This window comes from Dreissena polymorpha, chromosome 14, assembly GCF_020536995.1.
Source record: "Dreissena polymorpha isolate Duluth1 chromosome 14, UMN_Dpol_1.0, whole genome shotgun sequence".
Taxonomy (NCBI): Eukaryota; Metazoa; Mollusca; class Bivalvia; order Myida; family Dreissenidae; genus Dreissena; species Dreissena polymorpha.
Window position 1 is genome coordinate 10,689,140 of NC_068368.1, and position 25,818 is coordinate 10,714,957.

At 37.1% G+C, this 25,818-nt stretch overlaps 1 protein-coding gene across 1 annotated transcript in view; it reads left to right on the top strand.

Moving 5' to 3' along the window:
• Positions 1–25,818, top strand: part of LOC127857708 (uncharacterized) — a 91,385-nt gene that overhangs the window by 35,656 nt on the left and 29,911 nt on the right. Inside the window, exons 5-6 of the mRNA XM_052394342.1 lie at positions 1,950–2,005; positions 2,981–3,031. Coding sequence (XP_052250302.1) covers positions 1,950–2,005; positions 2,981–3,031 — 107 coding nt within the window. The remainder of the gene's footprint in view (positions 1–1,949; positions 2,006–2,980; positions 3,032–25,818) is intronic.

Here is a 25,818-nt window from a genome sequence, read left to right on the forward strand (position 1 = left end):
TGACCCCTATTGATTTTGAGGTCACAAGGTCAAAGGTCAAGGTCACGGTGACCCACCCGAAACTGTAAAATGATTTTCGGATGATAACTCAAGAACGCTTTTGCCTAGGATCATGACACTTCATAGGTACATTTATCGTGACTCGCAGATGACCCCTATTGATTTTCAGGTCACTAGGTCAAAGGTCAAGGTCACAGTGACAAAAATCGTGCTCACACAATGGCTGCCACTACAATGGACAGCCCATATGGGGGGCATGCATGTTTTACAAACAGCCCTTGTTGAATTTGAAAACGAGCATTTCCTGACCAGGAAACTAAAGCACAAGTGACAATTTAACAACATAATATGAACATTAAAAGCTTCAATATTATTTAGAAAATGACAAGAGAAGACAGTGCATACTGAGTGAACACTCCAGGCTGGGAAATTTTCATATAAGCTGTATTCTATAAAATGGGGCTAAATGCATTTGAGTAAAGTGTTGTCCAAGATTAGCCTGTGCAGTCCACTTCCGGATACCACAAGCCATACGTGCACAAACGAGAAAGCACTTTCGAAATTTTAACAATAAACAATTCTTTAAATAAACAACAAGTAAATATTCACGCAGAAACTGTAGAAACATCAGGTTTTGATCATTTCCCCCAATGGCTTGCTTCCATGCTTTTTGCCACTTTTTTGTTTTTTTTTCCAATGAAATGACGCATAATAGCCCTTTCCCACTTAGAAGCAAAGTGAAAATGGCTGTGTGCAAACAGCATAAAACCAGAACAGCCTGCGAGTAAGTTGCAGTCTGTTCAGGTTTTATGCTGTTTGCTGCTCATCAGTATCTAAGGGTTGGAAATGAAGCCTTGATTAAACTTGAATCTAGTATTAACACAATGCAACAAAGTAAATTGCAAACTGTAATCAAAGCGCTGAAGGCACTGAATTTATTCGCTGTTGTATAATCTTAGACAGTACTCAGTTTTCAAAATTATCTGATAGCTTTTTATATCGCAAGTTTGAAATGACCACAACCAATTCAAATTTATAAAGAGTGTGTCTCAAAGCACAGGGTGAGATGTGATGTTTTTTTCAAATCATTGAAACAGCTCATCAGTGTGCACAGGCTAATCTTATCTGACATGCATTAAGCCCCATTTTCCGTTAAAGCAGCCAATATGTACAGATTTCAATGATAAACACTAGACTGGCCAACGTTGTCTAACAAGCTATTAAATACTTTTGAATACATACGCACTATGTAGTGTACCAGTGGGAACTATAAACAGGCAGATGTAGTGGTTAGAGCAGATGCTCCTAGCCTAGCATTTGTCGTCTGCTTAATTTTACTGCAGTTATCCACACAGGCAGTCACGGGTTACGGTTCCTAGCGTAGTTAAGCCCATACTGATTTGCAAAATTGCCTCTTCATTATTTGTGAGCTAACGCTCACAAATAAAAAAACAACATATTTGTCTTTTGACCTCAAAGAGTGAACACAAATTTTAACTATGGACACAAATGCGAGTTTGATGTGACTCCCTTTTTTCAGATAATTATCTTTGGCAAGTCTTTTTGGAACATTGTCAAATATTTAATGAAATTACATTTTGAATTTTAACCCATTTATGCCTAGCGTCCTGAAAAAAGGACAATGCAAATAGTGTAGACCCAGATGAGACGCCGCATGATAGTCTTAACTGTGTTTAAAGGTGGTCCTATATTGTTAGAAAAGTTGATACATTGTTGTTCCTTTATAGTCTTAACTGTGTTTAAAGGTGGTCCTATATTGTTAGAATAGTTGATATATTGTTGTTCCTTTATAGTCTTAACCATGTTTGAAGGTGTTTCTATATTGTTAGAATAGTTGATATTATTGTTGTTCCCTTATAGTCTTAACCGTGTTTGATGGTGGTCCAAATTATTTTCAAGTTAAATAAAGATTGTTGTTGTTGTTTCAGGGTCGGGGCACAAGTCGTGCAGCCCCCCTCACATCGAACTGTGGTGACCAATGATGGTACGTCTCAGCATCTTGCATAGGATTGAATATGGGCTGAATTAGGTTATGGTATCTGTTTTAACTTTATAAAAGGAGCAAACGATGTTTGATAACTTGACATTTGATAAAAGATTTAAAAGATAAGTATTAACTCAAAAACTTATTAAATTTTTGGTACTCAATAACTTCACAATTAAAAAATACATTGAAGCCATGCTCTGTGAAAAGGGGGTTTAATGCATGTGCGTAAGTGTCGTCCCAGGTTATCCTGTGCAGTCCATACAGGCTAATCAGGGACGACACTTTCCTCCTTAACTGGATTTTTGCTAAGAAGAGACTTTCTTGAAACAAAAAATATTCTATAAGCGGAAAGTGTCTTCCCTGATTAGACTGTGCGGACTGCACAGGCTGATCTGGAATGACACCTAACTCACATGGATTTAACCCTTTTTCACAGAGCACAGCCAAATTTAAATTAAACATTAGTCATAACTCAAATTCAGACATTGCCTGGGATTACACAAATGCAGTTGAGAGTTCAAGGTGAAGGTTATGGCTAAAAATATGAAAATGGAACAACAGTTTTAATTGTTCTTTAGCATTTTATTGGATTCAGCTAAGTTATGTGGAATGTTCATTTTTTTTACATACAGTTAGCTATCCAGGGGACTGTTTCATAAACGATCGTACGACAATTTTAACTTACAAGAGAATTTTGTAATCTTAATAAGTAGACGAACGAGCTCGCCATGCTCGTCAAATATATACGGCGCTTGAGATGCCAATGTAATTAATTAAGCACTGAAAATGTATAATCATATGATAAGGACTTTAGCAACTATGTATCTTTGAAAAATTATCTTATCGTAAATATGTACTACGAAGTTTAGTGAAACGGTCCCCAGGAACCCATACCAGTACACAATTCCATTTTTAAATGAGGTTAGAATTATACGACCTCAAAAATACCAGTGATATTGATATTTTTTGTAGATGCAGATTCCGATGAGGGCTGGGATACTGATGAGTTTCAAGAAGAGTCAGGTACGTTACTTTTTACTTAGCTTTACAAAGTCAGGTTGCTTGTTACACAGTATGTTCAATTAATCCTCTTCAAAGGGAGATAAACCAATGCATGGTTATCCTGATTTTAACCAGGTTTATTTTCCCCTGCCATAGGCAGAGGGATATTGTTTTGGTGTTGTCGGTCCTTCCATCCGTCTGGCACTTTTGTGTCCAGAGCCATATATTGGAAGTGCTTTTGCGAATTTCCTTGAAACTTGGTATGAGTATATATATGGATAAGAGGATGATGCACCTCAAATGGCATTGTACACCATCGGTTAACAACAGAATTTTGGCCATTTGCTTCTTGAAAAAATGCTTTTTAATATAAGCTTTATCTCCATTAACACATGAGCCAGAGCCATGACACTTGCCATAGTTGATCTCAATCATCTGGGGGTGCTTCACATTCAACACCCATAATCCTAGGGGCTAAGGTCATGGCCTTTTGTATCTTGAAAAACATGCTTTTTAATATAAGCTTAGAGCTTTATCTCCAATAACACATGAGCCAGAGCCATGAAACTTGCCTTAGTTGTTCTCAATTATCTGGGGGTGCTTCATGTTCAACACCATAATCCTAGGAGCTAAGGTAAAGATCACACATAGAGGTCAAAGGTCACAAATTTGATGAATTATTCATTATTTAGTCATTCCTTTACTATACATCAAGGGATTCTATAATAACTGTCCAGAATTATTCTCCATTATCTAGCTGAGTGTCAAATATAAGATCCAGGTTGCTAGGGTCATGGTCAAAGTCACAAACAAAGGTCAAAATCACACATTTTGCTTAAATATGCCTTATTGGGTAAGGATTCTACCATACTTAAATGGATTCTCAAAATGTCCTGATGTTATTATTCTCAATTATAAGGCAGTGCAAGACCTATGTGTTGTTGACCAAAGTCAAGGTCACACATCAATGGTCACACATTTGTAGAAATATTTATTATTATAACCCCACAAACAAAGTTTAGGGGGGTATATAGGAGTGAACTTGTCTGTCGGTCCGTATTAAGTGTCCGCTCTCTAATTCAAGTTGTTTTTATCCGATCTTAAGCAAACTTGGTCAAAAGTTGTATCTAGATGATGTCTAGGTCAAGATTGAATATGGGTCATGCTGGGTCAAAAACTAGGTCTAGGGAACAACCTTCATAGTTGTAGATCAAGGGGTCTCTTAGTACGTTTTAAACATTCAGCATGGTGTTTGCTCTCTAATTCAAGTATTTTTTATCCAATCTTCACCAAACTTGGTCAAAAATTTTATCTAGATGATCTCTAGGCAGGCTCAGTTTGAACATGGGACATGCCTGGCCAAAAACTAGGTCACGGGGTCACTTTTTTAACATTCAGCATGGTGTCCCCTCTCTAATTCAAGTAGTTTTCATCCAATCTTCACCAAACTTGGTCAGAAGTTTTATCTAGATTATCTTAATGCCAAGTTTGAACATGGGCCTTGCCAGGTCAAAAACTAGGTCACAGGGTCAATATGTGCGTTTGAAACATTGAGCATGGTGTCCGCTCTCTAATTGAAGTAGTTTACTTCCGATCTTCACCTTCACCTTACTTGGTCATAAGTTTTATATAGATGATCTCTAGGCCATGTTCCAACATGGGCCATGCCGCCCCTAAAACTAGGTAACAGGTCACTTAACGTGTTTTACACATTGAGTATAGTGTCCGCTCTCTATTTCAAGTACTTTTCATCAGCTCTTCACTAAACTTGGTCAGAAGTTTTACCTTGATGATCTCTAGGCCATGTTCGAACATGGGCCATGCCAGGCAAAAAACAAGACACGGGGTCACTTAGTGCACATCCAGCATGGTGTCCGCTCTCTAATTTAAATTCTCTAGGCCAAGTTCGAACATGGGCCATGGGGGGCCGAAAACTAGGTCACGGGTTTACTTAGTGCATTTTACAGATTCAGCATGGTGTCAGCTCTCTTAATTAACATTCTCTAGGCCAAGTTGGAACATGGGGCATGCGGGGCTAAAATTTAGATCAGGGGTCCCTTAGTGCATTTTACACATTCAGCATGGTGTCTGCTCTCTAATTCAAATACTCTTTATGTCATCTTCACCAAACTTGGTTAGAAGGTGTATCTAGATGATGTCTAGGTCAAGTTTGAATATGGGCCATGCTGGGTTAAAAAATTTGCATTTTACAGATTCAACATGGTGTCCGCTCTCTAATTTAAATTCTCTAGGCCAATTTCGAACATGGGCCATGCCGGGCAGAAAACTAGAAAAACACGGGGTCACTTAGTGCATTTTATACATTCAGCTTGGTGTCCGATTTCTTATTCAAATAGTCTATCTAATCTTCACCAAACTTGGGTAAAAGTTGTATCTAGATGATGTCTAGGTCAAGTTCGAATATGGGCAATGCCAGGACAAAAACTAGGTCGTGGGGACACTTAGTATGTTTTAACATTCAGCTTGGTGTCTGTTATCTAATTCAGTTAGAAATATTACTCCAACTATTCCAACAAAACATACCATCATTTCTCATGGGTGATTTTAACACTGATCTTAACAAATCTAATCAGGCGTCAAAAGATTTAATCACCCTTACTGGTCAGTAGGGATTCCATCAACTTGTAAAAACTCCAACACATCCCAAAGGTGGTATTCTGGATTTGATGTTTATAAAATCTAATGCATCTGAATTAGATTTTGATGTTATTCCGACATACTTATTATACAGTAATCATTTCATTGTATTCTGCTCAGTATCACATACAGTGCTTCAATAACATGGACTGGTAAGAAACATAAAATTTATATGTACATTTCTTTTTAACCTGTTCCCGGCAAAGTATTTTAAGTTATATATTACAGTAACTGCAATAAGTGCAACTCGTATTGTAACTTGTAAAAAGTTCAAAATATGAAAAATGACTAGAGTAAATTTTGATTTTACTATTTCATATGTAAAAGACTGTTATAGTATACTCACATTAGGAAGCAGAATGTCTTAATTTAAATACAGTATTAAGAAAAATAAAACGTTTTTTGCTTTTCCTGTAAAATTTGTCAAAAGTGAGTTACGATTGTCTTGCGTGGAGCCCACAAGTTGAAATGATTTAAAACAATGTCATGTGTGAATGACATTTTACTTGAACAAAATATTTTTGTGTTGAATCGATTGTTATCTCATTATCAAAATAAATGTTAATGTTTTTATTGCAATGCTTTTAATCAATTGCAAATGTTGATGTTACAAATGTTAGAGCATTGATGGAACATTTTTCAGTAGTTAAAAGCCTGTAAGTACATAAATCACCCCAAACAAAAACAAAGGAAAGACACTTGGTATTTGTTAATTGGTTACCTTTGTTGTTGCAACACTTATCATGAATTGTTCCTTGAAATAATGTATGTATTTTGGGACCTTACTAAATTGTGTTAACAAAATGCTGTATTTTTTTGACAATCACTACTTGCGTTTGAAGCTTTTTTTTTTTTATTCGGAAATCCTCTCAAATAATAGTATGTGCTTATCATGTACTAATAAGAAGACTTTGAAAATGTATATGTTTACAAAGTTTCAATGGCAATATTGGATTTGTTATTCTAATAGTGATTTTAGCGAATAATGATAGTTTATATCACAGAGTTGTATCAAGTTTTGTCATAGATTATTTGAATGTTTAACAAAACGTTAGTTGTCTGATAATAAATATGACTGATAGCAAAAGCCTAGCTGTTTTTGTTTTTATCAGAAATGTTTTCATGTTTAAATTGACCAAATCACATTACCTTTTCTTATTTTGTGAATACAACATGCAAAATATTCTGTGTCAATGAGGCATGTGGGGGTATTGGTCATGTCTGTGACAAAGCTTTAGTTTAGCCATTATTTTACTATGCATCAGTGGATTCTGTAATAACCTTCCATAATTCTTATCCATCTTCTTCCTTGCTGTGTGTCATATGTAAGATTTATGTCTAGGGTAAAGGTCAAGGTTCATATCTAGGGTAAAGGTCAACCTCACACAATATACTTCATGTAAGGTCATACGATTCACATCAAGGGTCAAGGTTACACAAATGCTTCATGTAAGGTCGTATGGTAAACCCCTAAACTGACCAGCATTTTTTTCCAGAATTATGTATACATCTTTGTACTTAGAAATTACAGATAAGAGATTTTGTGCTTGAACAAGCAAGAGCATATAGTCCCTGACTTGTCTGTCCTTTCTTCTCTCATAATTTTATCTGGAGGAGGATATTGTTTTGGCGTTGTCCATCCGTCCTTTTATCTGGATGGGATTGTTTTGGCCTTGTCCATCCGACCAGAAAACTTTTGTGTCCAGAAGCATATTGTTGAACTGCTTTAGTGCATTTCAATGAAACTTGATTGTACACAATTGCATTTCATTTATCAAAACATATATATATAAAATGTTATGTTTTAAGTTTTTGATTTTCCCAAATACTAATGATACACACATGTTGGGCCCAAGTTCACCAACCATTTTTAATTTCTTGTATATTTAGACTAATTACATATACAGTAGATTCCACTTAATTGAATATTGGATAATCGAATAATTTGGTTAATTGAATAGAAATTGAAAACACCAAACCATTTGCATCTCTTCCCGTTGTTAAAATATCACATATTCTGATAGGAAATATGGCGTATTTCCGTTAATTGAATAGCCAATTTTCTATTGAGCACTATAATCCACACTATAATCCAGCAAAGAATGTCATAAATCTCCAAGGATACGCATCGTATCGACGATTTTGACAGACACGCTCAATTGACTGCCTTTGTTTTCATTTCACACCATTCATGTATGCAGCGTCTGTCAAGCGTCACGTGACTCACAGGTGTAGTATGCGAGCAAGTACAATGCAAATACTGGAGTCTCCGGTGTGCAGTCAGGTGCAAACTTTCGAATGCAAACTGTCGAGTAACACACTTCAACAGTTTTTTGTCGCTAAGAAACAATTAAAGAGTTGGTTGCTGATTAGAAACAAACTGTTGACGTGTCTTGCTCGACAGTTTGCAATAGGTGATCGAATGTTACACTATATTCTCAGTTCGTGTATATAAAGCTACACAAATGCGTCACAGTAAATCATATCTAAAAATGATGTCAAACAATCGAAAGCGCACACATTTGTCAAAGCATTGCAGTCATAACACTGCTGATCATGTTTTTACAATAACCAAAATTAAATCCAGTATTGACCAGATTTTCCAGTAAATCAGTACACAGTACATTATCTGTTTCAAAACTAAACTACCTGAAAGAGCGTAACGTCAAAGATACAGCATTCTCCTCACTACAGTGTATATACACCCACGCTAATTTTCGCGCACTTTTTACCAGGACAATACATGAGCAATAGATGTTGCTAGCGTAAACGTTGGGAAAGCAATAAAATGAAAATAGGAAAAATCATGACACGCACCGTATGGCGTGACATTGTACATTGCTGCATAGTTTTCGCTAGCTTTTTGTTGGGGGCAAAGGAAATGCATGTGGACGTTTTATTTAAAGCTAGAAAGTGTGTTTTGGATTACAAAATTTGTATTCTCATTTGGTAATTCAACAAAACGTTTATATTATATTTATAATGGATTCGATATTTAATTTCAATATTAACTTTTTTTAAAACGCTTTATGTGTCGAAACGACGTTTTGATTATGCATGAAAAGCACAATTTCCAGGAGGATTACACCCGGTTACTGATAACATTTGAAACTATAACTGATTCTGTATAATTGATTACTCCTGATAATTGAATATTCGGACGTGACAAATGGGCTATTCAATTAAGCAAAATCTACTGTATATGCCTTTGTTGGAAATATGTTATTGTTAATTTATAAACATATATTAAAGTGCTTCAAGAATAAACATAGTGTAGAAAAAAGTATTAGCTTTTTTTCTGAAGAGCCTATTCAAAGGCAAATCTTTGTCACTGAAGTTGATCTTAAAGCCCCACATTGATAAAGAAAATTCTTAGTAAATTCACTGAAAACTATTTTGTTTGTGTAAGAAATATGTCATTTTGAGTTTTTTGTGTTTAAAACAGCGGTGTGAATGATATGTTGGCTACTGATGCTTTTTTAAAATTATTTTTGGTTTAAATATTATATAAAGTGTTTTTATATGTCTATTTGAATAATTTTCAAAAATACTGTAAAGTCATTATTATTAGTGGGAATTAATTTTTGTAAATTTTGCTGGTTGCCCAATCTACAAATAAGATTCAAACACATGGAAAAATGACTGTCGCAAATTCCTCAATTTTCATTCTTCAAAATCAAGAAATCAACAAATTAACATTCCCATGGACAAGTTTGTTTTTTTTTCAACTACAAAATGTCATGCTGACAAACACAAAGTATTTTACAGTATGAGATCACCAGATCATGTAGGGGACAGAATGCATTAACAAACGGTTTGTCAGTCGCATACAAACCGGATTTCTATGTCGAAGATCTTGTTCACAATATAGTCTTTAACCTTTCTTGGATTTAATGAAATACAAACATATTATTCCCATGTAAAAAATGGTCATTTAATTTGTTACATAAGGTCTTTTAACTTATGGTTTTTACAGGACCTCACCAGATTTTATTGGATCTAATTAAAGAAGCCTTTTTCTGGTGCTTGATGCAAATGAGTGAATTGTTTCCCAGATTAGCCTGTGCAGTCTGCAGTCATTTGAATTAAGTCTCTTCTTAGCAAAAATTAAGTTTAGGAAGAAAGTGTCCGTCCCTGATTAGCCTTTGTGGAATGCACAGGCTAGTCTGGGACAGCAATTAATCACATGCATTAAGCCCCATTTTCCCATAACAATGCTCAAATAATAATTATTAGGAATATTAACTTGTTAAGCTTTGTTTCCCGGAACAAGGCTCATATAGTAAAAATGAGGAATATTAATTACATTAAGCCCTGTTTTCCCAGAACAAGGCTAAAATAATAATGATTAGGCATATTAACTACATTGTTTGGTTACTGCTGACCGCTTCTGTTGTGGGGGTTAGAATTTGCAAACAGAAAAAGCAGAATATTTTCGATAATTATGACATTATAATCCAAACAATTATAGAATAGAACGTGTTTGTAAGTATTGATTTCCCAATCTGTTTTCTCTTCTGGAATGGCATTCAATTCTCTGATTGCACTTGTTTAAGTTGACTGGAGGTCTTGTAAATGTTAAAATGTTGAAATCAGACCTCCAAAATGTTGGCCTCATTCTGGGAAAACTGGGCTTAACTCTTTCAGTGCTGGAACCGAATTTAAAAGGCCTTTGCAAACAGTTTGGATCCAGATGAGATGCCACAGAACATGGCGTCTCATCAGGATCCAAACTGTTTTTTATTTTGATAGTATTCGTTGAAGTATATATTGAAGAAAATGCTAATTTTAGAAATTCAGCAGACGACATTTAAGCAGACGACAAATTTCCCAGCATGCAAAGGGTTAATGCATGTGCGTAAAGTGTAGTCCGGGTTTACCTGTGAAATGCGCTTAGGCTTATCAGGGATGACAATCACTGCTTTTAAAGGTTTTTTTAAAAAGCAGGCCTTTTACCACAAATTTCAAGCTGTTAATGTAAATAATTCCTCAGTATGTGTGTTCACTTTCATGGGTTATCTTTTGGTCAAATAGATACGTACACATATCAAGTATTGAACAGCCAAAAGGCAGTCAATATGGAAGATAAAATAAATTGGTAAATTACCATAATTCATATCAGTAAAAGGAAGTTTTTCAAAGTTTTAAGATAATGAGAATGTATTTTGGTAAATATTAACACATCTGCTCTTTGAAGGAGAAACTTATTCAACCACTTTTATAATGAATCATAGTAATCAAGGAAGTTGTTGCTATATATGTGCTGTTCAGTTCATTTGATATCATTACATTTAATTTATTGTCACATATTGGTAAGAAATATTTGTAATTTTGGATATTAAGTTACTTATAATGATGGCTTACAAATAATTTCATTGTTGCTGAAGTGATTTTAATCTCTGGACTGTTAGTTAAATAAATTACAAACTTGGTCAACAATTATAAGTAATAGTGATATAAATTACAAAACTTATTGAAGAATATGGTGCGTGAAGTATAAATTACAAAGGATGCATACAGCTAAAGCTAGACCGATTCCAAAGAAAAGGAATTTATTAAAAGAAAGAATTGGTAAGAAATGTGTTTTTTTATTACATAACCTGGCCACTATGAATATTGCATTGAAATGTGTAGCTGATTTTAAATTTTGAAAGTAAATATGATGCATTATTAATAACAATATCAATGAAAACACTTATATATTTTTATGTATTAACCAGCCACAATATTGACAATAAACGCTATAAATTTCAAAATCCATGACACTGGTATAGTTACAAGCAGGATAAATAAGTGGTTTAGGTGAATAAATTGTCCATCTATTGATGTATTTATTGCCTTGGGATATGGTATATTGACATTTACACAAAACTCATGCCCTTATTGGTATTTCAGAAATGCTAAAATGGCCTACATGCAAAATGTTTCACTTAAATACCAGTTTTAATACTAGTCCAGCAGCAATTTTGGAGTAATTTTGTCATCATCTGTCATTTAAGTCCTATAGATACTTAAGTTAAACATTAAGCCAGAAAATGTCAAACACTTCTCAGATGGACAAGGTTTATTTGAAATGTTGTTAGTTGTCATATTAACTTGATTTTGTAAACATTTATTTTTGTAATCCCAAAACATTGTGTTGCTATGGTTTATAATTGAAAAGTAAAATTTGGATCCTGAAATAGCTTAAAAAGTGCTTAATAAGCCATGTTGATGAGACTTGGTATGCAGATGGCGGACCTTATGGGAAGTATTCCTGTTATTTTAGTTTTTTCTTCACATTACAATTATGGTTTATATGGTCGCTGAAATCATTGAAAACTAAAATCTGGATTGTGCAATAACTTGAAAAGTATGTAAGCAAGGTTTATGAAGCTTGGTATTTGGATAGAGGACTTTATGCCTGTTATTTAAGTTTTATCTCAAATAAAAAATATGGTTGCTATGGTTACAGAAATAATTGGAAACTATCATCTAGATCCTGCAATAACTAAAAAGTACTCAAGCTAACTTGATGAAACTTGGTATGTGGATAGAGGGCCATGTGTGGAATGTGTGCATAATTTCAAAAAATAAATGTGGAAACTATGGTAACATATGCCACAGTTACTAAAAAGCAATAGATAACTAACATCTGAATTCTTCAAATACACAAATACATGTAGTACGTAAGCTGGATTGATGAAGCTCAGTTAATATAGCTAGAGCACCTAACAGAACATAAGCAAATTATTTTAGTTTTTTTATCAGACAAAACTTGTGATTTTTATAGTTACAGAAATAAGTGAAAACTGATATCTGAATCCTGCAACAAATCAAAAAGTAAATAGACAAGGTTCGTGAAATTCTGTTTGTGGTTTGAGGGCCATTATTTTAATTATGGAACTTATTTAATTTGTGAGACTGTCTGTCCATCCAAAAAATCAGTTTCCTGCAATAACTCAAAAGTACTAAAGTGAGGGTTAATGAAACTCGATCAGTTTGTCAATAGAGGGCCATATGGGAAAAAACACTTTATAAACTTATGGAGATCTTTTTTCTTACTTCAACATTATTACCCCTGGGTACATCTGTTAATGGTCAGTGACAAAGCTCGTAATTGTATTTGAATTGCAATTGTGTTTTATTGCAAATTATTTTTGTGTTGTGTTTATTATCAATGTCTGCAGTATATGTTCTCAAATGTGAAATATCTTTCATCTTTTCATCAAATAAAATGAAATAAGTTAAAGGTAAAAAAAGTCTGCTAATATGACAAAATGTTATCCATATTACCTAGTGTTGCCATTACAATATTATAATGACACTTTGTATCTATAAAAGGACATTGTCACATTTTATGTCTTGCCAGCCTTAATACTGTTCTGCTTATTCAAACAAGTAAAATCAATTTTGCACTGGTTCTAGCAGGCACTAGGCCAAAAAAAGGCCTGGTGTTTTAGTAGGCACTAGGCCGACTAGGGGCCTGGCTTTCCAGTAGGCACCAGGCCAACAAGGGGCCTCGGGCGTTCTAGTAGGCACTAGGCCAACAAGGGGCCTTGGGCATTGTAGTAGGCAATAGGGCAATAAGGGGCCAGGCATTTCAGTAGGCACTAGGCTAACTAGGGGCCTCAGGCGTTCTAGTAGGCAGTAGGCCAACTAGGGGCCTGACGGGCCTTCTAGTTTGCACTTGGCCAACAAGGGGCCTTGAGCGTTCTAGTAGGCCAACTAGGGGCCTGACAGGCCTTCTAGTAGGCACTTGGCCAACAAGGGGCCTCGGGCGTTCTAGAAGGCACTAGGCTAACAAGGTGCCTCGGGCGTTCTAGTAGGCACTAGGCCAACAAGGGGCCTTGGGCTTTCTAGTAGGCTAAAGGCATACAAGGGGCCTCAGGCGTTCTAATAGGCACTAGGCAAACAAGGGGCCTCGTGCGTTCTAGTAGGCACTAGGCAAACAAGGGGCCTCTGACCTTCTAGAAGGCACCAGGCGAACAAGGGGCCTCTGGCCTTCTAGTAGGCACTAGGCAAACAAGGGGCCTCTGGCCTTCTAGTAGGCACTAGGCAAACAAAGGGCCTTGGGCATTCTAGTAGGCACTAGGCAAACAAGGTGCCTTGGGTGTTCTTATAGGCACTAGGCAAACAAGGTGCCTCGGGCGTTCTAGTAGGAACTAGGCCAACAAGGGGCCTCAGGCGTTCTAGTAGGCACTAGGCCAACAAGGGGCCTCTGGCCTTGTAGTAGGCACTAGGCAAACAAGGGGCCTCTGGCCTTCTAGTAAGCACTAGGCAAACAAGGGGCCTCGGGCGTTCAAGTAGGCACTAGGCAAACAAGGTGCCTCAGGCGTTCTAGTAGGCACTAGGCCAACAAGGGGCCTCAGGCGTTCTAGAAGGCACTAGGCTAACAAGGTGCCTCTTGCCTTCTAGTAGGCACTAGGCCAACAAGGGGCCTCTGGCCTTCTAGTAGGCACTAGATAAACAAGGGGCCTCGGGCATTCTAATAGGCAATAGGCAAACAAGGGGCCTTGGGCGTTCTAGTAGGCACTAGGCAAACAAGGGGCCTCGGGCGTTCTAGTAGGCACTAGGCAAACAAGGGGCCTCTGGCCTTCTAGTAGGCACTAGGCTGACAAGGGGCCTCGGGCATTCTAGTAGGCACTAGGCTGACTGGGGGCCTCGGGTGTTCTAGTAGGAACTAGGTCGACAAGGGGCCTTGGGCGTTCTAGTAGGCCTTAGGCCAACAAGGGACCTTGAGCGTTCTAGTAGGCAGTAGGCCGACAAGGGCCTTAGGAATTCTAGTAGGCACTTGGCCAACAAGGGACCTTTGACGTTTAGTAGGCACTAGGCCAACAAGGGGCCTCGGGCTTTCTAGTAGGCACTAGGCTGACTGGGGGCCTTGGGCGTTCTAGTAGGCACTAGGCCAACAAGAGGCCTTTGGCCTTCTAATAGGCACTCAGCAAACAAGGGGCCTCGGGCGTTCTAGTAGGCACAAGGCTGACTGGGGGCCTCGGGCATTCTAGTAGGCAGTAGGCCAACTAGGGGCCTGACGGGCCTTCTAGTAGGCACTTGGCCAACAAGGGGCCTTGAGCGTACTATTAGGCCAACTATAGGGCCTGACAGGCCTTCTAGTAGGCACTTGGCCAACAAGGGGCCTAGGGCTTTCTAGTAGGCACTAGGCCAACAAGGTGCCTCAGGCGTTCTAGTAGGCACTAGGCCAACAAGGGGCCTTGGGCGTTCTAGTAGGCACAAGGAAAACAAGGGGCCTCGGGCGTTCTAGTAGGCACTAGGCAAACAAGGAGCCTCGGGCGTTCTAGTAGGCACTAGGCAAACAAGGGGCCTCTGGCCTTCTAGTAGGCACTCGGCAAACAAAGGGCCTCTGGACTTCTAGTAGGCACTAGGCAAACAAGGGGCCTCTGGCTTTCTAGTAGGCACTAGGCAAACAAGGGGCCTCGGGCGTTCTAGTAGGCAGTAGGCAAACAACAGGCCTAGGGCGTTCTAGTAGGCACTAGGGAAACAAGGTGCCTCGGGCGTTCTAGTAGGCACTAGGCCAACAAGGGGCCTCGGGCGTTCTAGTAGGCACTAGGCCAACAAGGGCCTCTGGCCTTCTAGTAGGCACTAGGCAAACAAGGGGCCTCGGGCGTTCTAGTAGGCACTAGGCAAACAAGGGGCCTCTGGCCTTCTAGTAGGCACTAGGCAAACAAGGGGCCTCTGGCCTTCTAGTAAGCACTAGGCAAACAATGGGCCTCGGGTGTTCTAGTAGGCACTAGGCAAACAATGGGCCTCGGGCGTTCAAATAGGCACTAGGCAAACAGGGTGCCTCGGGCGTTCTAGTAGGCACTAGGCCAACATGGGGCCTCAGGCTTCTAGTAGGCACTGGGCCAACAAGGGGCCTCTGGCCTTCTAGTAGGCACTAGGCCAACAAGGGGCCTCTGGCCTTCTAGTAGGCACTAGGCAAACAAGGGGCCTCGGGCGTTCTAGTAGGCAATAGGCAAACAAGGGGCCTCGGGCATTCTAGTAGGCACTAGGCTGACAAGAGGCCTTGGGCAATCTAGTAGGCACTAGGCTGACTGGGGGCCTCGGGCGTTCTAGTAGGCACTAGGCTGACTGGGGGCCTCGGGTGTTCTAGTAGGAACTTGGTAGCCTTGGGCGTTCTAGTAGGCCTTAGGCCAACAAGGGACCTTGGGCGTTCTAGTAGGCACTAGGCCGACAAGGGGTCTTAGGCGTTCTAGTAGGCACTAGGCCAATAAGGGACCTTTGATGTTTAGTAGGCACTAGGCCAACAAGGGGCCTCGGGTGTTCTAGTAGGCACTAGGCTGACTGGGGGCCTTGCGCATTCTAGTAGGCAATAGGCAAACAAGGGGCCTCTGGCCTTCTAGTAGGCACTAGGCCAACAAGGGGCCTCTGGCCTTCTAGTAGACACTAGGCCGACAAGGGGCCTCAGGCCTTCTAGTAGGCACTAGGCTGACGGGGGACCTCTGGCGTTCTAGTAGGCACTAGGCCAACAAGGGGCCTCTGGCCTTCTAGTAGACACTAGGCCGACAAGGGGCCTCAGGCCTTCTAGTAGGCACTAGGTTGACTGGGAGCCTTGGGCGTTCTATTTGGCACTAAGCCGACAAGGGGTCTTGGGCCTTTTAGTAGGCACTAGGCCGACAAGAGACTTGGGCCTTCTAGTAGGCAGGCTAACAAGAGACTCGGGCCTTCTAGTAGGCACTAGGCTAACAAGAGACTCGGGCCTTCTAGTAGGCACTAGGCTAACAAGAGACTCGGGCCTTCTAGTAGGCACCAGGCCAACAAGGGGCCTCTGGCTTTCTAGTAGGCACTAAGCCAACAAGGGGCCTCGAGGTTCTAGTTGGCACTAGGCTGACAAGGGGCCTCTGGCGTTCTAGTAGGCACTTGGCTGACTGGGAGCCATGGGCGTTCTTGTTGGTATTAGGCTGACTGGGGGCCTTGAGCATTCTAGTAGGCGTTCTAGTAGGCATTTGGCCAACAAGAGTTCTTGGGCATTCTAGTAGGCACTAGGCTGACTGAGGTCCTTGGGCATTCTAGTAGACACTAGGCCGACAAGAGGCCTTGGGCGTTCTAGTAGGCACTAGGCTGACTGGGGGCCTTGAGCATTCCTAAGTAGGCACTAGGCCAACAAGGGGTCTCGGGCATTCTAGTTGGCACTAGGCTGACTGGGGTCCTTGGGCATTCTAGTAGGCACTAGGCCAACAATGGGTCTCGGGCGTTCTAGTATGCACTAGGCTGACTGGGGCCTTTGGCATTCTAGTAGGCACTAGGCCGACAAGGGGCCTCAGGTTTTCTAGAAGGCACTAGGCTGACTGGGGGCCTTGGACATTCTAATAGGCACTAGGCTGACTGGGGGCCCTGGGCATTCTAGTAGGCACTAGGCTGACTTGGGGCCTCGGGCATTCTAGTAGGCACTAGGCTGACTGGGTGCCTTGGGCATTCTAGTAGGCACTAGGCTGACTGAGAGCCTCTGGCCTTCTAGTAGGCACTAGGCAAACAAGGGGCCTTGGGCGTTCTAGTAGGCACTAGGCTGACAATGGGCCTCGGGCATTCTAATAGGCACTAGGCTGACTGGGGGCCTTGGGCATTCTAGTAGGCACTAGGCCAACTAAGGGCCTTGGGCGTTGGCCTCAAAAGTTTCACTGCCTTTTGGCCTCCACAGTGCTTAAACAATACACTTATTTATTTACTTCTCATAAGTATAGCTTTTTTTTTTAAATATAACAGTGTTTTTGTTCCCAATTGGAAAAGTACTGGTACCAGTCCAATTGGGATGAATTTGCGTGAAAAACTCTGATGTTGGGAAAATTCAGGTCATGAAATCTTCACATTTTGAAATTAGTGTATGCTATATTTTGCTCACAAGTACTTAAAAATTGATAACTAAGTGTTGGCAAGTTATCAATATTCTATTTACTTAGGTTAAAGCCATAGAGCTGCGTAGGGAAACTAACTCAATGCTAGATTTTATTTAAAAACATAAACAGACTAAAAAAATAAAAACCTTAAATTTTGATTTTTTTTTTGACAGAAATTGGGAAATATTATTTTTTTCCGATTGGGAATTAGGTGCTGTTTTCCGGTGCTTTATAAAGAAGGAAAAAATCACAGTATAAAGACATGTATTGTTTTAATTTTTCTGACAAATGATAAACAATTTAGTTTTGGTTCATAACTAATATTTATGTACCTTATAGTGAAAACAGGGGTCATTGTGCGGTTATTGGTGTTATTCACAGTTCATACATTTGTATATTTATGCGATTATGTCAAATTTATTAAGGGTTAGGAAGTGTGTTTGTGTGTGAAATATCTAACATAGAAATGTTTTCTTAGTAGCGACTGAATAATCTGGCGTCCAATTATTAATTGTGGCCATCATGCATAATTTAAGGGCAATTCTGATATCTCAAAAAATGTCAACACTCTCATTTAAAGTCATTCCTTGATAAATATATAATTATAATTATTTAACAAAGTGAATTTATTTCTTAATTTTGTTAAATGTTAATAAACATTTAATTGTGATAAATATATAATTATAATTATTTAACAAAGTGAATTTATTTTTTAATTTTGTTAAATGGTAATAAACATTTAATTGACTGTCCAAATGATGGAATAAAGAAAAATAGGAATGAATGAGGAATGACTGAATTGATCATTATGAATTAATGTATCGTCATGTCACCTATTTTCACCGTTCTCCTATATTCTGCAGGGTGACACCAGAATATACATGAGCCTTGCTGTGGGACAAGCGTAAATTGTCTTGCCTGATTAGCCTGTGAAGTCCGCGCATGCTAATCAAGAACGACACTATCTGTCTTGATTTGATTTTCTCAAAAAGAAACGTTCTTTAAATAAAAAACTATTTGAAGGGCAATTGTTGTTCCTGATTGGCTGATTAAAAACTTGTGCTTGGACAATACGTAACACACATGCATTAAATCTTGTTCAACCAGGGCACTGGCTCAAATAAATTAAAAGCAATACAAACATAAATGCATTAATGTATAATTCAGTAAAATAAAACATGAATGATTAAGAACTGAAGGAATGAATAAACTCATCAATGAAGGAGAAAGAAAGGAAGGGGATTGTCAAAAGGAAGGAATGTATAAAAATAAATGTAATTACAGTCCAACCCCTACTACCAGTCACCCCTCATTGGCGGTCACCCCATGTAGGCGGCCGGTCTGTGCTGCGACCGTCGATAAACATTATATAATGCACCCCTTATAAGCGGTAACAACGTTTCTCCGACCACCAGCCAGCAATTTTGCATCCCAAATGTTTAATTTCCCCCATTATGAACATAGTTACAGTTAAAACAACGGCGAGCAGAATGGTGCGAGTTACCGTAACTCGGTAACTGACAAGGAAAACATGATAATGAGAATTATTCTTTATACCCCCTCAAACGAAGTTTAGGGGGGTATATAGGAGTGAAGTTGTCTGTCTGTCGGTCAGTCGATCTGTAGGTTGGTCGGTCGGTCCGTGTCCGCTCTCTAATTCAAGTAGTTTTCATCCGATCTTCACCAAACTTGGTCAGAAGTTGTATCTAGATGATGTCAAGGCCAAGTTTGAACATGGGCCTTGCCTGGTCAAAAACTAGGTCACGGTGTCTCTTAGTGCGTTTTAAACATTCAGCATGTTGTCCGCTCTCTTATTCAAGTACTTTTCATCCATCCTTCACCAAACCTGGTCAGAAGTTTTATTCAGATGATCTCTAGATCAACTTTGAACATGGGCCATGCCGGGCCAAAAACTAGGTCACGGGGTCACTTAATGCGTTTTTTAACATTCAGCATGGTGTCCGCTCTCTAATTCAAGTAGTTTTTATCCGATCTTCACCAAACTTGGTCAGAAGTTTTATCTAGATTATCTTAAGGCCAAGTTGGAACATGGGCCACGCCGGGTCAAAAACTAGGTCACGGGGTCACTAAGTGCGTTTCAAACATTGAGCATGGTGTCCACTGTTTTTTGTGAAGACAACATGCTAAATATTCTGTGTCAATGTGGCATGTGGGGGTATTCGTCATGTCTGTGACAAAGCTCTAGTTTTCATTTACTTGATGATGATGATGATGATGATGATGATGATGATGATGATGATGATGGTGATGATGGTGATGATGATGATGATGATGATGATGATGATGATGATGATGATGATGATTTAAAAGAAAGATGAATAGAATATTTGTTTGAATGAAAATCAAGTTTTATAGCTGATCTTAGAAAGGAAGAATTAAAATTATTTTAAGTCTATACATTGTTTAGTACATGTACACATATTTACCATTTTGTTTATACAAAAATTGAACAGTTGGCCATGCACTCATCAACACTAGACTCCCTATGACCCAACCCCCACTTAAGAGGCCACCCCACTTAAGCAGCCAATTTGGCCATTTCCCTTGACTGGCTGCTTAAGAGGGATTGGACATTTATTTATAAATGAAATTTCCAACAAAACAAATTTATTTGCAGACAATATGCATTATATCTTTAAAAAGTCTCTTTGATGTTTGTTTGTGTTATAGAAAGTATGTATAAAAAGTTATATATCATTGTCATGTGATGAATTCATTATAGAAAAACATGATCAAGACATTTAGTGGTTTCTAACCGAAAGATTGATGATGTCATTGACCAAAAACTTGTTGATTGATGACCTGTGGTTACCACACACTGAATAGCATGTCCCACAGTCAGCTTGTACTGTATGAAGATGCCTTGAAATGTTTGTTAACTTTACTGGGGTCTCTTGACAGATTTACTGGTTGTTGTTGTTGTTGTAGCTGTTATTGTTGCGTGGTGGTGTATTAGTCAACGTAATTTGTCACTTGAACGTGAAACTTTCCTTTTTCAGAGGGAATTCTGCAATTGCATGGGGGTTGAAAGCAATGTGTTAAATGTTCTCTAGTTCTGTGATGAAATTGTGTTGTGTGAGTTAAAATCAAACTTATTTACTTGTGAATAAATGTGAAGGATTTCTGGAATTCTGAAAAAAGTTTAGTGAAGTGTAATATAAATATTATAAAATAAATAGGTTTATACTAAAAAGTGTATTCAGATTTTACGTGAATTTTAGTTCAATGTTTTTGTGATTTAAATTGGGTATTGTAATTAATCTATAAGACAAAATATATTACTGTATTTTATCAATTCTCTTTACTGCAAATTAAGTATTTTACATAGTATAATTATGTGGGTTTAAGTTACTGGTTAAATAACATTATAAAGATCGTGCAATTTTAACAACTTGCAACTATATAACAAATTCCATGGCATATATTTGAGTTAAATTTATATGTGACTTACTAAGTTATATTTATTGATTGCTTAAACATCAATGTTAGTATATTTACATGCAAAAATAATTAACTTTTATAAAATATTTGGCTTAAAGGCAATAATATTTTATTTATTACCAAAAGTGCCTACTGTATTAAATTAGAACATGTTACATCACAGGAGTTTGAAATTCTATCAATATAGCTAATCTAATGGCTAAATCAAAAAATATACCCCTATATAGTATAAAGTCTTTATTTATTTATTTTTTTTATTTTTTTTTTTTTTTTTTTTTTTTTTTTGATTTTTGATTTAGCCATTAGATTAGCTATATTGATAGAATTTCAAACTCCTGTGGTTACATGCATATCATAATGTCTGTGAACAGTTACAATGCAAAAAGTTTTAATTAAATGTATTTGTTAATTGACTCACACTGTCATAACATTTCCAGCTTTCATTAGTATTAAAAGTGTTCATAACAAATTCAATCTTCTACCTGTCTAATCTAATAATGGACTAAACAAGAATATGTGAGGTGTATCAATACACTCAAAAATGTATTTTATCGTCGCTGTCGTTCTTAAACCTCGTAGCTACAAAATGCCAACTTTTCAGGAGAGAGAAAAAAACGACTTTTTTTTATGACGATGTTTTAGAAATTGAAATTCTGTAAAAATACCAAACAAATGAAGCTGCAAAATACGGTATAAGCCGTAGACGCGTACGTCATACTGATAAGTCATACTGATATTCAGAAAGGGTAGCTAAGATATTTTGTCACCACAGTTTTGTCATTTAATGAGGAACGACAATTCGTCCTAATAGGAAACCTCGTAGCTGCAAATATAAAAACGTTTTTGTCAAATTTGTCCAAACAAAATGATGTACCTAAAGGTGAAATGACGTCGCTAGGACTTTTTGCCAGAAAAAAAGCCAACAATCATTCTTCAACATTTTGTCACGTGGCTTTTTTAAGGGCTCTGATTGACGTAGAGCTACGAGATATAGCACAAAACACGCGCAGGACTTCATATATTCGGAAGACAGGAAAAAATGAAAATTTTGGAGCTACGAGGTTTGAGAATGACAGCGACGTTATATAGGCACTGCCAGGTCTTTTCCTGATGTATCTGCGGGTCTGTTAAACAGACCCATTCTGAAAGCATAATTTTTCTCAATTTATAAAGAAAATATAAACAAAATTTTAGAAAGAAGTAAATTATGATTATTATATCCTACTGTTAATTAAATTACATCTAACAAATATTTAAATATAATTTATATGAATTTTCTATTCTAATTTTAATTATTATAAACACTTGCAGGCTGTTCTGGTTTTATGCTGTTTGCCATTTTCTCTTTGCTTCTAAATGGGCAAGGGTTATGTAGCACAATCATGAAGGACAATTAATATAAATGTTTTAGATGACATCTGATGTCAATATTATAATCCTCCACTTTAATAATTATAATATTTATTTAGGTTTTTATCTTAAAACTTATTATCAAAAAATTAATCAAATAGGGAAGAAAAAATTAATTCTACATGTATTTGTAATTCACCCATTCCTAAAAAGCCCCTTACATGCTTATCCATGGAGAAATGGTTGTAACTGTAAGTAATTACATCTGATAACATTGTTGAGACTAGTCATAAAACTCATACAAAACATGTTTGATCAAGGATGTATTGAATGTTTCATATGTCTTTATAAAACTTATATTTATTTAAAATGGCTATAACATCCCCTCACTCCAAGCCAAAAGTATCTAGCCCCCCCCCATCCCAAAAAAAAAAGAAAAACAAAGAAATGATTAAATAATTTATTCAAATACAATTGTCGTCAGCTACTGCAGGTGTAAGTCTATGTGCGTTTTAAGTACTTCTTAACCTCTTAGATTTTTAACCTCTAAGATTGTTAATGTCATTGATTGTTTACCTCGTTGATTACTAACCTCGTTGATTTATAACTTCTAGATTAGCTGAATTTGCCAAGAAAAATGCGAGTAGGTATAAGTGTTAGGGTTAGTTTTGCTCTTAGGCTGTTCTTAGTTTTGTTCTTGGTATGATAAGTTTTGCATTAGGCTGTCATTTGTTTTGCTCAGTTATGTTATGAATTGCTACAACGGTGATTAATATTTCATTGACGTAATTATTACTTTCTTCTTTCGCATATTTCATAGATGTGACAGTGACACATATATTTCATAATGGTGACTGACAACTGATTTAGTGTAATGATGATATATATCTTGCATATTGCATTAATATTAATATATTGCTTTGGGCAGCAATTAACTTTGACAGTATCTCACACATTTTCTGGATATTTTATGGTATGAGCAGACTAACAAGATGTATTTTCAACATTTATATTAATTAAAAAACAGTGTTTTTGCATGTTTTCTTGGTATATTGGACTTAAAAGTTCCAAGGCTTTTTTCTAGCCATTTTGGCGAAAATTCAAGTGTGGGATTAGGAATTATTCCATATAAAAAGTCCACTGCAATAAGTCAACTGATTTGGAGAAAAACTAATTTAATATAACTCTTAAATATAGATTTAATTATATGAAGAAAATCATATATAAATTATAGTTGCTTACTTTAATAGCTGTAATTGAAATACAATTGAGATTTTAAAATAATTGGACACTCATTTCCCCACCCCAAATTATGATTATTTTGTTTAATTGGGATTTTTTTCAATTTTTGGAATGGCTCCATTTAGCAGACTCATAGATACACAAGACAGGAAAATGCCTGCTTCTTGTACAAATTTGCATTCTTAATATAAGAATAATTAAGAGTCTCCAGAAAACAGGAGATAATTATTACTATTAGCAAGACGTTACCATCAGCTAGACTTTACCATCAGCTAGACTTTACAATCATTTAGACTTAACCATTACCTAGACTTAACCACAATAATCTATACTTAACCATCATTAAGACTTTACCATCATTTAGCCTTTACCATCACCTAGACTTAACCCATGATAATCTAGACTTTACCATCATTAAGACTTTACCATCATTTAGACTTTGCAATCATTTAGATTTTACCATAAGCTAGATTTAACCATCATTTAGACTACCATCTGCTAAACTTTACAATCAACAATACTTCTAACCATCAGCTAGACTTGACCATCAGCTAGAGTTTAACATTAGCTAGATTTTACCATTAGCTAGACTTTACCATCAGTGTAAGTTTACCATCAGCTAGAGTTTAAAATTAGGTAGACTTTACTATAAGGTTACAAGACTAGACCATCAGCAAGACTTTACAGTTACAGCTACAGTTTAACATTGGCTAGGTTTTACCATGTGGTAGACTTTACCATAAGCTTGACTTTACCATTAACTGTACTCTACCATAAGTTAGACTGTACCATTAGATGGACTTAACCATTAGCTAGACTTTACCATAAGTTAAACTTCACCATAAGCTTGACTTTTACATTAGCTAGACTTTTTCATAAGCTAGAATTGACCATAAGTTAGACTTTACCATTAGCTAGACTTAACCATTAGTTAGACTTTACCATAAGTTAGACTGTACCATTAGCTGGACTTAACCATTAGCACGACTTTACCATAAGTTAGAGTTCACCATAAGCTTGACTTTAACATTAGCTAGACTTAAACATTAGCTAGACTTTACCTCAAGTTAGATTTTACCATTAGCTAGACTTAACCATTAGCTAGACTTTACCATAAGTTAGACTTCACTATTAGCTAGACTTAAAGATTAGCTAGACATTACCATAAGTTAGACTTTACCATTAGATTAACTTATCATCTGCTAGACTTTACAATTAGCTGGACTTTACCATTAGCTAGACTTCAGAGCTAGCATGTATAGATCACTGCCATGTATTACAACCGGACTCGTATGCATTTAACTGTTAGTATGAAATAAGGTGGCTGTAAAACTCTCCAACAAATTGAAACAAACACTTAAAGAACCGTCCTTTATGTTTTCATATTTGCTTTATAAATTTAGTTCAGTCCTTGAAATAAATCCTAAATTTACTTCATCAAATAAACATGATAAAAAATTAACGTTCTCTGAATTTTTCCCAAATAAATGTAGAAGAAGAACAATAAGATTGTTATTCTATGATTTTGCAGTGGAATAAAATTATTATATATTAATTGTGAGATTTTTAGGGATCTTGAAAAAAAAGTGTTTGAAATATAACTTTAATTTAACAAAATAAAATTAATTAAAACAAACAAATAAGTGTATTGAGTAAATAATATTTGAAATTTTAAATGAAATTAATTTATAATATGCATACCATTCTTTATATGTGTTTATATACTTAATACCTAATGTGTGTACAATATTAAGATGCATTTCAGAATCTGTGACTCTAATGTATTTGAAAGGATTCATTTATAATTGTTTATTGCAAATACTGAATGCCCCTGGCAACAGCTGGGTTAAAGACAGAGCAATTATACACTGTTTGAAATGGAAATATTATGTGATATTGCCAGAAGTTCACAGAAATCATTCTCCAAACTATATTCGCCTTTTAAGCTGGACAACATGTTAAAGGAAGAAAAACCAAAAAAGAAAATGATTGTTTACAGGCGTAGTGATAAGCGAAAGTTATCCACAGGTAAAAACAGGTTTTTATCATTGAAATTTGTGTGTGTTCTTAACATGGGCATGCGATTGTGCGATAGCACATATAAGGCTTTTTTCGGCGTTAGCTGTATACGCCAGCTTTTCACCTTAGCCTGACCTTTGTTAGCGTCCAATAGAATTCAAATAAAACTTCCCGCGGCCAAGTACAGATGAATACACTTCATTGACTGCATTGGCTGATTTGATAATACCACTAGAACATTGG